Source organism: Psammomys obesus, unplaced genomic scaffold, assembly GCF_907164565.1.
Source record: "Psammomys obesus unplaced genomic scaffold, mPsaObe1.curated_primary_1811, whole genome shotgun sequence".
Lineage (NCBI taxonomy): Eukaryota > Metazoa > Chordata > Mammalia > Rodentia > Muridae > Psammomys > Psammomys obesus.
In genome coordinates this window covers 16,999,386-17,017,955 of record NW_026596120.1, presented here as the reverse complement: position 1 = coordinate 17,017,955, position 18,570 = coordinate 16,999,386, and the positions used below count along the sequence as shown (strand labels likewise).

At 38.7% G+C, this 18,570-nt stretch overlaps 1 protein-coding gene across 6 annotated transcripts in view; it reads left to right on the top strand.

Annotated features, from left to right (window-relative positions):
* Positions 1–18,570, top strand: part of Rbm6 (RNA binding motif protein 6) — a 91,418-nt gene that overhangs the window by 40,124 nt on the left and 32,724 nt on the right. For 4 of the 6 annotated variants that reach the window (XM_055629610.1, XM_055629609.1, XM_055629611.1 and 1 more), the window contains one exon: positions 4,214–4,287. The exons of the other annotated variants lie outside the window; for them this stretch is intronic. In XM_055629610.1, coding sequence (XP_055485585.1) covers positions 4,214–4,287 — 74 coding nt within the window. The remainder of the gene's footprint in view (positions 1–4,213; positions 4,288–18,570) is intronic. 6 annotated transcript variants of the gene reach the window in all.

The window sequence follows — 18,570 nt, the reverse complement described above, 5'->3', positions numbered from 1 at the left end:
ATGCATTTATTCCCAGCACTTGGGAAGCAGGAGCAGGCAGATCTTGTGAGTTTGAGGCTAGCTTGGTCTACAGAGTGGGTTCTAGGACAGACAGGGCTACACTGAGAAATCCTGTCTTGAAAAACAACAAAACCAAAGTTTATCTGTAATCTCCACATGCATACAAACACACACACACAGACATACACAGACACACAGACACACACCCTATAGTTTTTTTCCTTCCTTTTTTTTCCCCAAAGGTTTATTTGTTTATTATTTATACAGTTTTCTGCCTGCATGCCAGAACAGAATACCAGATCTCATTATAAATGGTTTTGAGCCACCATGTGGTTGCTGGGAGTTGAACTCAGGATGTTTGGAAGAACAGTCAGTGCTCTTAACCTCTAAGCCATCTCTCCAGCCCCCTTATAGTTTTTTTTTTAAAGTACATAGAAGACTAAGATTAGATTGATAATTTAATTGTAGAGCTCTTACGTAGCAAGTACCAAAGATCAACCCTTAATACAAAGAAAGAAAGAAAGAAAGAGAGAAAGAGAGAAAGAAAAGAAAAGAAAAAGAAAGAGGATACAGTTTGGTGATTAATGGTATATCCATTTGAATCTGAATTGCTTGGGTGTAAAAGGCTTAGTACTGGTATTAAAATTAAGGTGTCTGAGCAAATTACTTAGCCATTCTTTGTTTCCCCATGAGTAAAATGAATTTAATAATATATACCTCTGTAGTCGTCTTGTGGGGATTAAAGTAGTATATGCAAAAGGATTTTGTAATAGAACCTTGTTTATAACAGGTACTATATAAATACTTAGTATTATTGTCTTCTGGCAATTTCTGAAAATCTTTTTAATGCAACAATGAAGTTTGAATGCAGAGAATGTTTGGGATTAAGATTGGGTACCTTAAAAACTATATAATTAAATTTTATGTATGTGTTCTTTTGATAGCTAAACTTTAATGAAGAAGAAACTTGAATGGTAGGCTTGTAGATGATGTTGTTGTAAAGTTAATGTGTACAGATGTTCATTGTGTCTCCTATAGACTGTATATTTTCTTTCCCAGTGACTGTACTATCAAACCTGCTTATTCCTCGACAAAGTATGAGTTGTCGTGAATCATCTTTTTCTTCTTGGTTTTTACGTCTTTAGCCATAGCAAGGAAACTTAGGGCTTTGCTATCTGGTTTTAGTTGTCTATGTTATTTTCACTTTGGCCGCTGTGAAGAGAGTTTTGTTTTCCACACTCTTGGGAACTCCTTTGATAGTGTTTTTAGTGGTAACCAAAGCATTCAAGAAAACATTTGATCTGTAGCTTTCCTTTCTGGTTGTAGACATGCTTTTGAGTTTTTGCATTAGAAATCTGGTGATAAAAGGTATCTATGTTCCTTTGTGTTCTTCTTTGGTGCTTTCAAAGAATATTTAGAACCATTTAAAAATGCAGAATGTCTTTTATATATATTATATATGTATCAGACTGAGTTGGTTTAGAAAACTCCACTTGAAAGGAACTGGGTAACAAAAAAAGAATTTATAGTTAATAGATAGTATACAAATATGTATTCCAAAGGATTTTTGTCTCTTCAAAGATTAATAAGAGGAAACTGATTTTTGTGATTAGTTTAAGCAAATTGGGGTTGGCTAAACTGTGGCATTAGGATAGATAGTTTTATCTCTAGATATGTGTGGTGCTGCACATCTTTATTTTCAGCGCTCTGGAGACAGAGGTAGGTGGATTTCTATAACTTCAGTGCTAGCCTTGTCTACCTAGGAAGCTCCAGGCTAGCCAGAGTTCCACTGTGAGACTTTTCTCTTTAAAAACAACAACAACAACAAACCCTCAACCAAACAATGGGTTGATACATTGATTTAAGCCAGCACTCTGGAGGCAGAGTGAGTTCAAAGCCAGTCTAGTCAACAGAGCAAGTTCCAGGACAGCCAGGGCTACATAGAGAAACCAACACTGTTTTCAGGTGTAGGGGACAGGACGGGACACACTCTGTTATCTCTCAGCCTGAGGTAGTGTTGAGGTTTGTAGAAGCTTTTGTTTCTGCTTTCTGGTCATTTCCTAAACTCAAAGCAAGGATATACATCATTGTATAATGTTTTATAGTTAAAACAGTTATCAAGTCTAAAATCAAAGTTATAATTATCATAAAATGTTTTAGACCTTTTAGTTCATGTAACAAGGGATCCAATCCATTTCACCAAATTTGGTATGTTTTTTAAAGTTTATTTCTATTTTTTATTTTTTAAAAGAATTTTTAAAATTTATTACCTTATGTGTATGAATTTGCCTGCATATATGTCTGTGTGCCATGTATGCATCTGGTGCCTACTGAGGTCAGAAGAGGTCATTGAATCTTGTGAAATTACAGAAAGGTGTGAGATACCATGTGGGTACTCGGAATCCAATCTTAGCCTTGGGGAAAATAAAATTATGCCTTAACTACTGAGCCAACTCTCCAACTCTTATTTTTGAGACAGTCTTACTGTTTAGTCTAGTCTTTGAATTGCACTTTTCTTCATGTCAGCTTCCTGAGAGTTAAAATGGATAGGCATGTACCACCAGGCCAACTTCTCTTTATACTTTTGCCTCTTGTTGCTAGCAAATTTTGAATCCAGAAGCTTATAAACTTATATACCACTGAATTGGACTCTAGCCAAGTTACTTTTTTTAAAATGCTTTTCAAGACAGTTCCTTCCTTCCTTCCTTCCTTCCTTCCTTCCTTCCTTCCTTCCTTCCTTCCTTCCTTCCTCCCTCCCTCCCTCCCTCCCTCCCTCCCTCCCTCCTTCCTTCCTTCCTTCCTTTCTTCCTTTCTTCCTTTCTTTCCATTCATTTATTTATTATATATACAGTGTTCTGCTTGTGTGTATGCCTGCACACCAGAAGAGGGCACCAGATCTCATTATAGATGGTTGTGAGCCACAGTGTGGTTGCTGGGAATTGAACTTGGAACCTTTGGAAGAGCAGTCAGTGCTCTTAACCTCAGCCATGTCACTAGCTCTCAAGACAGTTTCTTATTTGAGCCCTAGAACTTACCCTGTAAACTGCGGTTTTTGATACCTTAATGAGTATCAGTTTCTTTTTGTTATATATACTTTATGTTTAAGATTCACATAGGTTTTATGTTGTGTTCTTTCCCTCTGTTTTACTTTTATCCGATTAAAGCATATCTTTTTTTTTCTGTTCCATTTGCATAGTGTAAGTTCTAAAGGTGAGTTCCTTTACCCTGTGAGGAAATGAAGGAAGCATGGTGGCACATTGCAATAAGTGTACTTTTGTAATAATATGGTAGCAGTATAAGGAGCTATGAGACAGATTAATAAGTAAGAGTTTAGTAGCCTGCAAATCCCATGACCTCCTCGTTTCATGGGTCATTTAGAGCCTTAGGCCTGTGCTATAGATAATACCTTTTCAGTATTAAGGTGAAAGGTATTTTATGATGATACCTAGAGTTATTGAACATACATTGATTACTAACAACTGTAGTCTTTCCCTCTGCTTGCTCTACCATCAGCTTTTTGCATGTAAGCACAATTTTGGATCCAGCTATTCATATTTATGATTTTATATCTTCCTCCTTTCATAAAATTTTTAGCTGGTTTATGACTTGTATTTGAAACTGGGGGAGGGAGGGTGATGGTGGTGGTGGTGATGGCTGAAATGGTCTATTCCCTGTCCACTGGAAGCCTAGTGCAGTATCCAAATACAACAATTGTGTCATTCAGCCAGTACTTCTTTGAAGGTGGTTTCTGCTTGAAGAATGGTGACTCTTAGCACAGCTTTGGAATAATTGCTTCTCTTCCTTGTCTCTGGATATATGTTTATTTTTTTTTCAGATACTTTCCTGTTCTTGTTGGTTGTTTTCCCAGAAGATTCAGCCTGTCATTACATGTTTTGGGTCCCCACATGAACTTTCTGTGAAATTACTAAATTCTGGGGGACCCTTTCCTGATCAGCAGTGATAAAGAAAGCAAAGAATCTTCTTAGTTAATAGAAAAAAGTTATTTGGAATGAATTTCAAAGTTCAGAAACACCCAGACCTTTCCTTCAGTACTTTTTTTCTGTTTGTGGAAGCACTTTTGCCTAGTGTAGAGGAGGGGGGGATAGATGGGAGGGCTTGTGTTTAAGGGGCTCAGAACAGGGGATATAAGTGTGTCTTTTATGTTTGCAAGGCACTAACACCACTCCCGTCTGTATTTAAATGCTGTCCCCAGGTTACGACTATGGCTATGTCTGCGTGGAATTTTCACTCTTGGAAGATGCCATCGGATGCATGGAGGCCAACCAGGTTGCTTTATACTTCGGTCAAATGATGCGGAAAGGATATATATATATATTTTATATGGGGAGGGAGGGTTTCAAATAATTTGCACTTTGGAAAGGTACAAGAAATCTTTATCTTTGGAACATACAGTCCTTCCAAAAACCTGTTGTGCAAAGAAACTTTTTTAAAGCTGAGAAAATTTACTTAGAATAGCTAATGGACAGAGTACATTTTAGAAACTAGGTTCTAGTTCCAGTTTGACTGGGTTCTAGAGACTGTACGTGGAAATACGACAGATCTGGAGCGTTTCCGTCTGCAGTGTGATAAAGATGTGTGGGCTCCTGATGCAAATGATCCTCAATTATCTAGGCTCTCAAGGATCTATCTGCACAGGAATTCCAGGACAGTCAGTGGTCATACACAGACTTAGGGTGAAGGCCACTAATTGGTGATCTCTGTGGCTCTAAGGTTTTGCCTACATGTGTTATATTTGAAAGAATGCTATTAAGGAAAAAAAGGAATGGATAGTTTGTGTCTGTCTCATTCATTCTTGTTCTTTGCTGGTTAGAGTCTTGTGTTCAGGTTGTTGGTTTATTATAGTCAGAGCTGGAGAGTCTTGAGTCTGCACTTAATGTTTGAACTTTCAAGAGTTACTCAGCTTTCCACCTAGAATTGTCATCTGTGTCATATTTCCCCCCTTGGGAAAATCAATTTGCTTTGTCTCAGGTCTTCCATCTTGAGATGGGAGAGCAGCTTATGGATGTAGTTTGACTTATATTATCTATACACGTATACAAAGATCCATCTGCCTCTGCCTCCTGAGTGATGAAATCAAAGGCCTGCTGCTACCATGTCCAGTTTTAGTGTTTACTTCTTTGGGGGGAGAGGTTTTTCCTTATTGGAAAGGAGATAGTATTGTGGGTTGTTTATTTTTTTAAGCCATAATCTCATTCTGTAACCTAAACTGGCCTAGAATTAACTGTGTAGCTCAGGCTATATTTGAACTTGTGACAGACAGTCCTCCTGTTTCAGCTTCTAAGTGCTGAGATTATAATTATGAACTACTGCCTTAATTTGGTTTTTATTGCTGTGACAAAGCATCATGACCAAAGAATAACTTCAGGATGAAAGGGTTTATTTTAGATTACAGCTCATACTTCATCATGAAGTTTAAAATAGGGCAAAAATTGAAGGTAGGACCCTGGAAAGTAGGAACTAAAGTGGCTTGTTGCCCATGACTTGCTCAGCCTGCTTTCTTATATTATCTAGGACCAGTTACCCAGGTGTGGCATCACCTTTAGTGAGCTGGCCCTCTCAAATCAATCATTTAATAATAATAATAATAATAATAATAATAATAATAATAATAATAACAACAACAATAATATACAGGCTAGTCTTATGAAGGCATTTTTTTTTTCTTCTTTCCTAGGTTTGTGTTAAGGTACAAAAACCTAGAAGTAGAAGAATTATTTACTCTCTAGCCATCAAAGAATAACTGGATGAGGACATTTATTGCCTGTCTATTACTAAATCATTTAATAAGTATTGATTATCAGAAATTATTAAAATAAATACTTATTTTGGAGAGAATAATGAAAATTCTATAGTTTTATCCTGACAGTCTCTGAAAACAAGACACTTATTTAATCGATAAGCGATATGTTTTTAACAATTGTTTACCATTGTCTCACCAAGAGTAGTTGAAATATAAATGTGAAGACCATGGCAGATCTCTTTTGTCCTGTTCTTTCCTAAGAGTGCCATTGCTTTTTTTTTTTTTTTTTTTTAAATCAGTGTTTGTTTTTGTTTTTGTTTTGTTTTGTTTTTAAAAGACAAGTTCATGCAATACAGAACAGGTTGACCTGGAACTGTCAGAGATCCATTTGTCTCTGCCTCCTGAATGCCAGAATTAAAGGCCTGTGCCATCATGCCCAGTTTATCAGTGCTATTTTTAATCTTAAGAGTCTCAACATTGAGTGGGGAAATAGCTCAGTAATAGTTAGCCTGGCAAGCACAGGGCCCTAGTTTCAATTTCTAGCACTCAAAAAGGGCATGGGGAATAATAATTGAAAGATAAAATATTATCCTTTAATCACCTCTTTTGTATTAAAACAAACGAATCTATTTAAAAAGTATATTCCCTTAAAGGATGTTGTCAAATAGAACTAGGTCATCATTCTTTACAGATAGCACTTGTTCATAGGTAAGTGTTCTGTTGGACCTGTGTCTGGAAAAATGTTCATTTGTGCTAACACCATTCAAGAAAAGGTGGCTTAAGAATGTCCTCTGTATCCTCCTCAACCATTCTCTCAAAAGTTCTAGGCTTCTCAAGATCCCTAGTGATTGGGCTACCAGAACAAAGTAGAGACAGAGCCATTACTTCTCTACCTTTGAAACAGTATTGAGAGGCGTGAAGGCTATTATGATAAAGGGCCATGTGGTGCTTTGTTCAAAAGTGCAATTAAGGTAGTCTTCTATCTAGGTATGGTTGTATTCACCTGTAATCCCAGCACTTGGGAAGCCTACGACAGTAGGATTTCTAAGCTATCCCAGGTTACATAGTAAGATTCTGTCTCAAAACAACCCCCTCCCCCCAGCTCTATCTTTTAGGACCTATACCTAGAAAGGAGAGAAGGCATACCTGGGCTGGTAAAGATAGCTCATCAAATACTTGTCGCCAAGCCGATGAACTGAGCTCAATTTTGGGCACCCCCTTCATGGGGTAGAAGAAGAGAGCCAACTCTTGCAAATTGTCTCTGACCTTCACATGAGTGCTGTGGTGCATCCCTAAAATTAAGTAAATAAATTATAAAAATGCATCTTCATATTCTTCACAGTCAACCACATTTCTTACATTTTTATTTCTTCACTGATCATAGATCCTCTCTTGCTGAGCTTCATAGTCTTCATTAGACTAGTTGTTCGTTTGTTTTAGTAGCCTTTCTCATACTTCAGAGCATATATAAATCCTTTTGATGGAAAAAACACAAGATCTCCAGGAAAGTCATCTGTCCTTGGATATCACAACATGAAGAAGGTGTAATACAGGTTCTGGAGGCAGGTCTGTTTTTAGTTGGTGTACCTGTAGCACATTTTTTAACCTCCTTTGGTGTAAAGTACCCTGTTTGTGGTACTATGACGAGCTCCGGTGTGGACTGAACGAGTGTTGTGTGCAGGAGCGTTGAGGATGCTGCACGGAATGAGACAGGCTGAATGACGCGATCTCAATGCGGAAAACAGGGCAGGCGAGGTGAGAACTGAGAAGAGCGCTGTGGAGAGAACCTTTAAGACAGAGGAGTGATTACATGGGAGAAGTGACTCTTGATGGATAATGTATGCAGAATACTTCACTGCAACTGGCGTTTGTTAAGTATTTGAAGTTAGGCAGACACATCTTTTCTTAGTCTTCTTTTTCTATATATCAAATAATTTCTGATCATATTCTAGGAAAACATTTATTTTTGTATCTGGATTTAGATTAAGGCCCTTAGTTGTCACAGTAAAGAGTCCTATGGAGGACAAAAATGGAAAGGTCTGATTCCTCAAGAGTACATAAAATGTTTGTGGAAGATTGTTCCTTTCCATCTTTACTCCTTTTTTCCAAATTTTACTTAAATTACTTAACAATAGTCTGATTGTCAGATCTGCTGAAAGCCTCTGAGCAAGGACTGATTCTGTCTATGGATACTTCTGTGGTTTCTAGGAGTTGCTCCAAATTGAGGTTTTCATAACTTTCTGCTGTCTTATTAAGAAATCTCTTTATCATTGACTGGTATTTGAAGTTCTAGGGGATGGAAATAAAGGAGGATTCTGCTGGCTAGGTTTGTGTAGTATGGTAGATTCATTGGTGAGGCTGCCCAAGAGGATATTCAAGGCCCCTCCAGCCTCTTCTCAGTGCCTTCATGCAGAAGTCAAGCAGGAACAATCTCAGCAGCAGTATTGTGATAGGGAAACTCAGAATATTGTGTAGCCAGCTGTTTGTCTGGAGAAGTAACTTCAGTAAGTAGGATGCTGTGAGTCTATTAGCACATGCCTTCATTTAAGAGAAAGAAATAGCCAGCAGGGCCTTCATTCCTTTTATCCTTCATTTGCAAATATTTGTGGGGTTCTTTTTGTGTGTGTGTGTTTGTTTTTGTTTTTTAAGGTAGGGTCTCTTTATTGTGTAGTTCCTCTTGGCCATGACTTAATTGTTACATTTGTATTTAATATTTATTAAGTTAGTTATGAGACAAAGTCTTATTCTGTAATCTTGGCTGACCTGGAACTCACTGTATAGATCAGGTTGGCTTTTTTTTTTTTTTTTTTTTTTTTAATTCAGGTTGACTTTGAACTCACACAGATCTACTTGCCCCTGCCTCTTGAGTGCAGGAATTAAGGGTGTGCTCTATCAAGCCTGGCCTGGAAATGTATATGTAACCGTATCATATACCTTCTGTTTTCTTTGCTGTCCATTAAGACTGAGGAAGAACATCATGTCCTTTTGTTATGTATGCTATTGCACTAAGATTTGGGGAGATAAGTAAGAAACATTGTGTTCAAGCATTGATCCCTTTGAGTTTTCAAATTTGTTACTGTGATGCTTGCTGCCTGTTCTTTGTTCAGTATTTTCCTTTAATAGGAACTTTTCCTCCCCCTCTCTCTTTCTTTCTCTTTCTCTTTCTGTTTTGTTGAGTCAGGGTTTCTCTGTGTAGTCCTGGCTTTTCTGGAACTTGCTCTGTAGACCAGGCTGGCCTTGACCTTAATGAGAGGTCCATCTGCTTCTGCTTCCTAGGTGCTGGGATTAAAGGCATGCGCCACCACTGCCTGGCACTCAGCTTTTTATATGACAAAATTATCCTGACTTTCTAAAGTACAAAAAAAAAAAAAAAAAAAAATGATGTTACCACTTAACATGAGAATTCCTTCTGACACATTTTTCCTGGTGTAAGAAATGAAGGCTGTGAGTGACTAGGGTGTCTGTGAAGGCCTATATAGGCCTATTATTTAATTTCTGTGTCCTAAAAATACTAACTTTTTTAAATTAATAAACATGGTGTGTTATGGATATGGATGCCACAGTGCATGTGTGGATGTCAGAGGACAGCTGTGTAAAGTTCACTTTTTCTTTGCACTTTTACTAGGGTTCCTGGAATCAAATTTATGTTACTAAGCATGTAAAGACAAATGTCCTTACCCTCTTAGCTATCTTACTGGTCCAGGAAATCTTTTTTTGATTGTGTTTTGAACCAGGGCCTGTTTCTAGTCCACGCTGGCCTCAAAGTAATAATTTTTTGGCTTCAGGCTCTAAAAGTGTGAAAGTATAGGTGTATTTTTCAATACCTTCTAGTTTTACTCAATATAGGTACTGAGGAACATGGGGAAATATAGTATAAAGAGTGTAAAGAGTTATTGAAAGTTTTTTGTTCTTAGGAAAGTTGGTGTATTCAAGCCAAAACACAGGCTGAGGTGGAATCCAGAATCTGTGACTTTTTCAGGAGAGTTGTCAGCTTATAAAATCTTAAGTTTTTAAAAATTCTGTCTGTTTATTTTGTGGGCTGTGAGGGGGACATGGTGGCATCTGTATGGAGATCAGAGGACATTTTGCAGGCGTCAGTTCTCTCCACTGTGTGGCTGCCCGGGCTTGAACTTGGCTATCAAGGTTGCTGACAAGTGCTCCCACACACTGAACCGTCTTCTTGGACCTAATTAGTTTTAAAAAATATTTATTAGTTTTGACATTTGAGGCAGTTTTTTACATTTATGGTTGTGCGCCGACCCCTGAAGGGCTGACCCACCTCTCCAGCCCCTGAGACGGTCTCTTATAACACAGGCTGGCCTCCAGCCAATTACGTAGCCGAGGCTGAGCTCCTGATCCTCCGTCTCCACCCGCCATGCGCCATGATTGTAGACATGAGGGTGGTGTCTCATTACTGTTACTATTACTGTCTGTGTGAAAGGTGCCTGCGTGTGCACATGCGCAGTGCGTGCACACCTCGTGCCTGAGAAGGTCGGAGGAGTGTATGGGTGATTGTGAGCCATGCTGGTGCTGGGACTCAAGCCTGGGCCTTCTGCAAGTGCAGTGCGTGCTCTAAATCAATGCTCCATCTCCAGCCCCTTAGCTAAGTAAGTCTTAAAGCTCCTGTCTTAGCATCATATAGTATGTTTCTAAAAAACAAGAAATCAGTGGCAGTTTCCAGGAGAGGAATGCGTTTTTTCTTTGTTTGTTTGGTTTTGGTTTTTTTTTCAACACTGTTTCTTATTTAGGCCTATCATTTGAAATTGTTGGTCAGAATACTGATTCCCAGCCTCCATTTATCTTCCAGTGCATTAATTAGCTCTTAAGAAAATCTTACATTTTCTCAAGTAAAAACAAGGACAGACAATGCAACATGGAATATGGTCAGACCGTGATGGAAATGTAACCTGTGGCTTTAAAACCCTAGGGTCTGATCTGTGCATGGTGGTGCATGCCTTTAATCTCAGGAAGGCAGAGGCAGGCAGAGTGCCCTGAGTTGTAGGCCAGCCTGTAGCATCCAGGACAGCCAAAGTTACACAGAGCAACCCTGTCTCCGAAAACCCAAAAAAAAAAAAACAAAAAACAAAAAACCCTAGAGTCTGAGAGCCAGCTTCTAGCTTTGCTATATCTCAGGCTTAATTATTTTAAGTACTTCATTTTGTTTGGTTGGTTATTTTTGTTTGTTTGTGTTTTTCAAGACAGGGTTTCTCTGTGTAGCCCTGGCTGTCCTGGAACTCACTATGTAGACCAGGCTAGCTTTGAACTCAAGAGATCTGCCTGCCTCTTCTTCTCAAGTACTAAGATTAAAGGCATGCACCACCATGGCCAGTTTATAAAAAGTATATATTGCTAATGTGCTAAAATAAGCATAAATTATTTTGCAGTGTTATGATAACTTTCATGATAGATTTGTGATTATTTTTGCTATGCATAACTCATGGCTCATTTTTGTGGCTTAAAATAATTTAGTTCTGATTTGTTCTAAATTGGAAAGTGCTTAGTATATATTTTAACTTCGTGCTTTTTTTTTCATCACATCTCTATTGAGCCAGTTTTTGTTTGTTTGTTGTATTTTGCTAATGTTGAATTTTTATAAAAATAGAATTTGTTAAGGTGCTGGTTTTCTTAGTCTTGCGGTTTTTAGAACTTGATTGCATATGGTGTCTTGATTTGTTGCTTTTGTTGTGACCAAAAACATCATGACCAAAAACAGCTTGGGGATGAAACTGTTCACTTCATTGTAAGCTTTTAGTCTACCATGAAAGAAGAAGCCAGAGCAGGAACCTAGAAGCAGGAACCTAAGCAGAACCATGGAGTAATGGTGCTTTACTGGCGTGCTTTTCATGGCTTGCTCGGTTTGCTTTTTATAGAACCTTGATGACAGAACCCTCCGTAGGCAGGGCTCATCCACATCAGCCACAGTCAAGAAATTCCTCACGGACATGTCCTCAGGCCAAACCAGTGGAACACTTCCCCAGTGGTTCTTCTTCACAGCTGACTCCAGCTTCTGTCAAGTTGACAAAAAGCTAACTAGCACAGTTGGATATTGAAAAAAGCAGAGGGCTCAGCAGTTACGAGCACTTGTTGCTCTTGTAGGGCATCTGGGTTCAATTCCCTGTCCCTACAGTGACTCACAACCATCTGTAACTCTAGTTCTAGGGGATCCAGTGACCCCCTACTGACCTTCTCAGGCATTAAGCACACATACAGTGCACATACATACTTGTAGGAAAAAACACTCATATATAAAATAAATCTAAAAAAACAGTTTTAATATATGTCATTCTAATTACAGGGATTACACAAAAGCATAGCTGAGTTTGTGGCCTTGATTGTAACTTGGCTTATGGCTGAATATATTACTTACGATAGAGTCTTTAAGGGCTTGGGTCTAGGGGCTTAGAGAGGTGGCTCAGTGGGTTAAGAGCACAGGCATCTCTCCCAGAGGACCTGGATTCCATTCCCAGCACCCACATAAGGCTCACAACTGTCTGTAACTCCCTGGCCTCTGCAGGCACCAGGCATACAATACACATGGTGCAGGCATACTTGCAGTCAAAATGCTCACAAGCATTAATTAAGTAAATTAAAAGGAAAGAGGAGAGGAGGGAGAAAAAGATAGAGATATGGTAGCTGTGGGAACTGATAAAACATCTTTAAATCATAGACTGGTGTGGTGGCTTGTGCCTGTGATCCCAGCACTCAGGGAGGCAGAGGTTGGCAGACCAGCCTGGTCTTAAGCAAGTCCAGGACAGCCAAGGCTACACAGAGAAACCCTGTCTTGAAAAAAAGAAGAAGAAGAAGGAAAAAAAAAAAATCTTTAAAGCTTTGGAGACCTGTACTTCAGATGGTAGTGGTGATAGACTACTAACTTCTTAGGGAAGATACTATAAAAAGATCTACCTAGTACTTTGCTTCCTTGTGGCTATTCACTCTTACATATTTTCTTTCCATAGTATTACATCATTCACTGCCCTTACTAGAGATTGAACAATTGGGGCGGCTTGATCTTGAACTTTTTGTCTTCAGGGCTTCAAATTAAATAAATTTATTTTGTTTTATAAGTTAGCCCGTCTCAATTATTATGTCATTATTGTAGCAATAAGCTTGCCAGTGTAGAAACTTGGTACCTGGAATACTCGGTAGTAACTTGGTGTAAACTAGGTAGCCACAACAATGTTAGAATTCTACCGTCAGTACTTACTAGTTTGTGTGGTGTTTCTTTGGTTGGTTTTGCTTGTTCTGTTTATGATGGCAGGACAAGACCCTGTACAAGTTAAGCAAGTAGTCTTCCCCTAAGCCATTGCCTAGCAGTTCTTTTAGGAAATTAAGATATTTAGCCTGAAAATTAGATGGATTGGATGTGTAGGCATGTAAAGGCTAATGATCTTTACCATTAACTGTCCTGCAAACCCGCAGCAGAGAATTGTAGGTATGTGTGTGTGTATATGTGAAGGTAGGGGCATGTGTTCACATGCGTTCATTTGCCCATACAGGCATGTATATAGGCCAAAGGTTAACACTGGGGTTCTTCTCAGTCACTCACCCCACCACCTTATTTACATACTTATTTGAGACAGGGTTTCTCATTAAACCTGGACTTCTCTGTTTTGGCTAGATTGGTTGGTGAGTATGACCGCAGGACCTGCTGGCCTCTGCCTGACACTGGGTTACAGATGCAAGCTGTTGGCTTTTCCTTTTAAAGTAGGGTCTGGGGTGGGGATCTAAGTTCAGGTCCTTAAAAGCAAGCACCTTGCCTACTGAGCTGTCTCAGAAGCCCAATAATGTTTTTGAAGCTACCATTGCAAGTAATTCTTCTAGCTCATAAGTTATAGAATGCAGTGAACATTATTGAACACCTTCTAGTATCTAGTATGTTGAACTTAAATATTCTTTTCTTTTTTCTTTTTCTTTTTCTTTTTTTTTTTTTTTTTTTTTTTTTTGGTTTTTGTTGTTGTTGTTTTAGACAGGGTTTCTCTGCCATGGCTGTCCTGGACTCGATTTGTAAACCAGGCTGGCTTCAAACTTAGAGACATCTGCCTGCCTCTGCCTCCCGAGTGCTGGGATCACAGACGTGCACCACTGCACCCAGCTTAAACTTAAATATTCTTGTGTTCTATATTTCATAGGATAAAGTGTTTAAATGTTGTTATTCACCCTCTAGCTCAGAGATTATGAATGTACATTTCTGAGTAAGGGTATTGATACTCATGGACCAGCTTATCTGAAATAGTTGCTTTTGGGATGATGAGATGAGTCAGCAGGTAAAGGCACTTGTCATCAATTCAAAGACCCACATAGTAGAAAACAAAAACTGACTCCTGGAAGTTGTCCTTTGACTTGCTCTTGCCATGGCGTATGTTTGTATACACACATACATGTGCATGCATGCACCTGGTGCTCATTCATGCGTGTGACACTGGATCTCTTTGTTGTTCAGCACTGCATATGCTAGGCAAGCTGGCCCTTCAGCTTCCAGAAAAATCCCCTGCCTCTGCCTCTCACATCACTGTTTGAGGGCCAAGTCCAGCTTCTGTGGTTTCTAGGGATCTAAACTCAGGTCCTCATCCTTGTGACAGAAGCACTTTATTTGCTAAGCCATTTCCCCAGGATTTACTTGGAGTTTTACAGCTGGCTTACTGTTACCAACGTCTAGCTTAATTCTATGAATTGAGAGTATATATCGCTTGATTAAATTTGTCAGTATGTTTTATTGTGGTCTGTAATAGTGAAATTATACATGTGAGCTTGAGAGTCTTTAGTTTGTTTTTGCTAGCGTACAAATTTGTTGATTAGGTTACTTTTTGTTATTTTGATGTATTTTCCTTCACGTTTTTCTACGTAAATGTCATATATAATTTATGCATTCAGTAGGATAATTTTATGCAAATTGTTTTGCATAGGTTTTTGTTTTGTATTTCTGTTTTGTTTTGTTTCTTTTGAGAGTCTCATTATGTAGTCTCCTGCAACTCAGTTTTGTGGACCATACTGAGGCTGGCCTCAAACTCACTGAGATCAGCCTGCCTCTGCCAAATACTCACATACATAGAAAAATAAAATAAAATAAGTAAATCGTTTTCTTTAATTTATTTTTGAAATTATCTGTATGTGTGTGGGGTAGTGTGCACATGTGAGTACAGGTACCTATAGCGGTCAGAGGCCTTGGATACCCCTACAGCTGGTGATATAGGCAGTGGGGAGCTGGTGATGTGGATACTAGGAACTGAGCTCACATGCTTTCCAAAAATGTCAAGGACTCTTAATCGCTGCACAATCTCCCCCTAGACGGTATCTTTTTATTACACTTATTTATTTGTGTATCTGCACGTGGAAAGCAGGGGACAGCTTGTGGGAATTCCGTCCATCCTTTCATCTTGTGGTCCTACAGGTTGGACTCACATCATCAGGCTTATAGGCAGGTAGGTGCCTTTGTCCTGAGCCACCTTAGGTTGTCATGAGTTATGAAACTAGTTTTTGCTTGTTTGTTTTGTTTTGTTTTGATTTTTGAGACAGCGTTACTCTGTAGCCTTGGCTGTCCTGGACTCTCTTTGTAGACCAGGCTGGCCTAGAAATCACAGAGCTCCGCCTGCCTCTGCCTCCCTGAGTGCTGGGACTACAGGTGTGTGCCACCACGCCTGGCTGAAACTAGTTTTTTAAATATTATTAATTTTGTGATTAAAAAAAAAAAGGTACAACTGTATAGACACATGTTTAATTGCTTTGGGATTAATTCCTACAAATAGACTTGCCAGATTAAGAGGTAGGTAAACAATTACCTATGAAGAGATATGACTGGGCTGGGTGGACTGATGTGCTCTTAATTCAGTACTGCTTAATAGGTAAAAGCAGGTGGATCTCTTGAGTTTGAGGCCAGCCTGATAAACATAGTGGGCACCAGGCCAGCCAGAGTTACATATGAGACCATGGCTCAAAATAAAAAGCAAACACCAAATTTTACTGAATTTATGATTTCATTTATAATATTAGTAGTTGATAATTAGCAGTTTGTGATTTAATTTTTTTTTAAGATTTATTTATTATGTATACAATGTTCTGTCTGCATGTGCACCTGCACACCAGAAGAGGGCAGCAGATCTCATTATAGATGGTTGTGAGCCACAGTGTGGTTGCTGAGAATTAAACTCAGGACCTCTGGATGAGCAGCCAGTGTTTTTCACCTCTGAGCCATCTCTCTAGCCCCGATTTAATAAATGTCACATTACAGTATGGGAATTTTTTTCCCCCAGGGTATTTGAGAGCATTTACCTTTATGTCCTAATTAGGGTTTAATGTTAACTAATAAAACACTTGTAGTTAATAAGATACTAGATAGTATTACAATGATATTTGTTATTATACTTTATAATTTTCTGTGTGTTTTACATAATTCTTCTTTTCATTGTCTTTTTAAAATTTTATTTATTTTTATGTACATTTGACATACATACATATCTATGTGAGGGAATCAGATAGACTGGAATTTGAGTTACAGACCAAACAGTTGTGAGCTGCCATATGGGTCCTGGAAATTGAATCAGGGTCCTCTGGAAGAGCAACCAATGCTCTTAACTGTTGAGCCATTTCTCCAGCCTCCTTCATTGTCTTTTTTAATAAATGTTACCAGCAAAGGTGAATAAGGAAATTAGCTGGGTCTGGTGACAATTAAACTCATCCCTCTGGAGGTAGAAGTAGGCTGATCTATGAGACAAAAAACCAAACCAAAAAGAAGAAAACTATTCATTATTCGGACCTTAAATTTATTAGCCTGTTAGTAGATTTTTACATGTGATTACTACTATTTACATTTCTTTTGTCATTATTGGTTTTTTTATATTTTCAGCCAAAAATGCAAAAACAGTATTTTGGTCACCCAGTATACGTTTGTTTGTTTGTTTGTTTGTTTGTTTTTTAAGGTTATTTATTTGCTTTTGTAAGACAGGGTTTATCTGTGTTGCCCTGGCTGTCCTGGAACTCTCTCTGTAGGAACTCTCTCTCCAGGCTGGCCTTGGAACTCCAAGATCCACTTGCCTCTGCCTCTGAGAGCTGGGATTAAAGATGTGTGCTGCCACTGACCAGCTACCCTATTTAGTCTTAAGATAGATATAGAAGTGATAGATTTTTTTAAAACATATTAAATGAAACATATTAGTGGAATATAAGGTGGAGTTTCTCAAGAACTTATCTCTCCAAATCTCGTTTGTTTTTGTTTCCTTTGCCGTTTTGGAATTTTCTCTCAATTATCTTTTGAACCAAAAACCACTGGAGGAAGGTATATTAGTCTTAAATGTTATTCTATGTAGTTATGAGTACTTACAGTGCTCAATGGATAGAATTAGACACTTTTAAAGGCGGCAGGGTTGGCTGCTGTCTCACTGTGGTAAAGCACTTGCCCCTGAAACTGTAGAAAGTGAGACCGTGGATAAGGGGAACTACTTTATACTAGATGCATTAAGTTCACAGAGCTAACCCAGAAAGATATTTATTATTTTAAGCCAAAAGGAACTTGATGCTTAGGACACATTTATTATGATGATTTGTTCACTGATCCAGAAAATAATGTGTTTTGGAATGGGGAGATGGGCTATGAAGTGTTTGCCATGAAAGTATAGCTTGTGTCTGGATCTTGAGCACTAATGTCGAAAGTCTAATGTGTGGCTCTCACAGGAGCCACATTTTCTAAGTACTCAACACCAACATTGCTGGGCAGCGGGAACTAGCCTTTGCCATTCCTGCCATTAAGGGCGTGGGGTAGAGACAAGCTCATGTGTGCTGAGGAAAGCAGACATTGACCTAGCCCAGAGGACTGGAGAGCTCACGGAGGACGAGGTGGAGCGTGTGATCACCCTCATGCAGGATCCACGCAGTACAAGATCCAGACTGGTTCTTGAGCAGAAAGAAGGATGTGAAGGACAGGAAGTACAGCCAGATCCTGGCTGATGGTCTAGACAACAAGCTGTGTGAGGACCTGGAATGACTGAAGGTTTTATCTAGGGTTCTGTGCCACTTTTGGGGTCTTCGTGTCCAAGGTCAGCACACCAAGACCACTGGCCACCAGGCTGAACTGTGGGTGTGTCCAAGAAGAAAGGGCTCTCGGGGACTTTGGTATTAAATAGTTTATATTCTTGTTTAAAAAAAGAAAGTCAAATGTAGGACAGGCAACAATCTCAGTGACAGGAGGATCCCAGAGATTTGCTAGCCAGCCAGCCAGTCTAGCCTAACTGATGTGCAGTATTTTACTGAGAACCTGTTTCAAAAAAAAACAAGATGGAGAGCCATTGAAGAAGATACCTGAGGTCAGCTCTTGCCTCCACACACATGCACATACATGCACCTGCACACACACCGAAACAGAAGTGTATTCTTAAGCAGCCTTTTTGGCATTTTAAATATTATGTATCAAATTGCTAGATTAATACCTAACTGGTTAGGTCAGTTGTCTAGAGCGTCATGATTGTAATACAAAATTATTACTTTACCTAAAGTGTCTGTGCAAAAATGTGAAGAGCAACATTTTAAGAGGTATTTTTTTAGTGTATTATATAAAGAGAACTAAATATTATCATAGCATAAGTGTATTTTTTGACTATTTAACTAATTCCAAGGTCTTTAAACAGAACTTTGCTTCCTGAATAGAAACCACTCTTGCCTTCCTAGTCGTTATCTTTTATACCTATCCTTAATTTTGGTTTTGCGGTTTTTTTTCTTGTTGTGTTTTTTGTTTTTTTGTTTGGGTTGTGTTTTTCCCCCCTTTAAGAGCCATTCATTCATTCATTCATTCATTCATTCATTCATTCATTCATTCATTCATT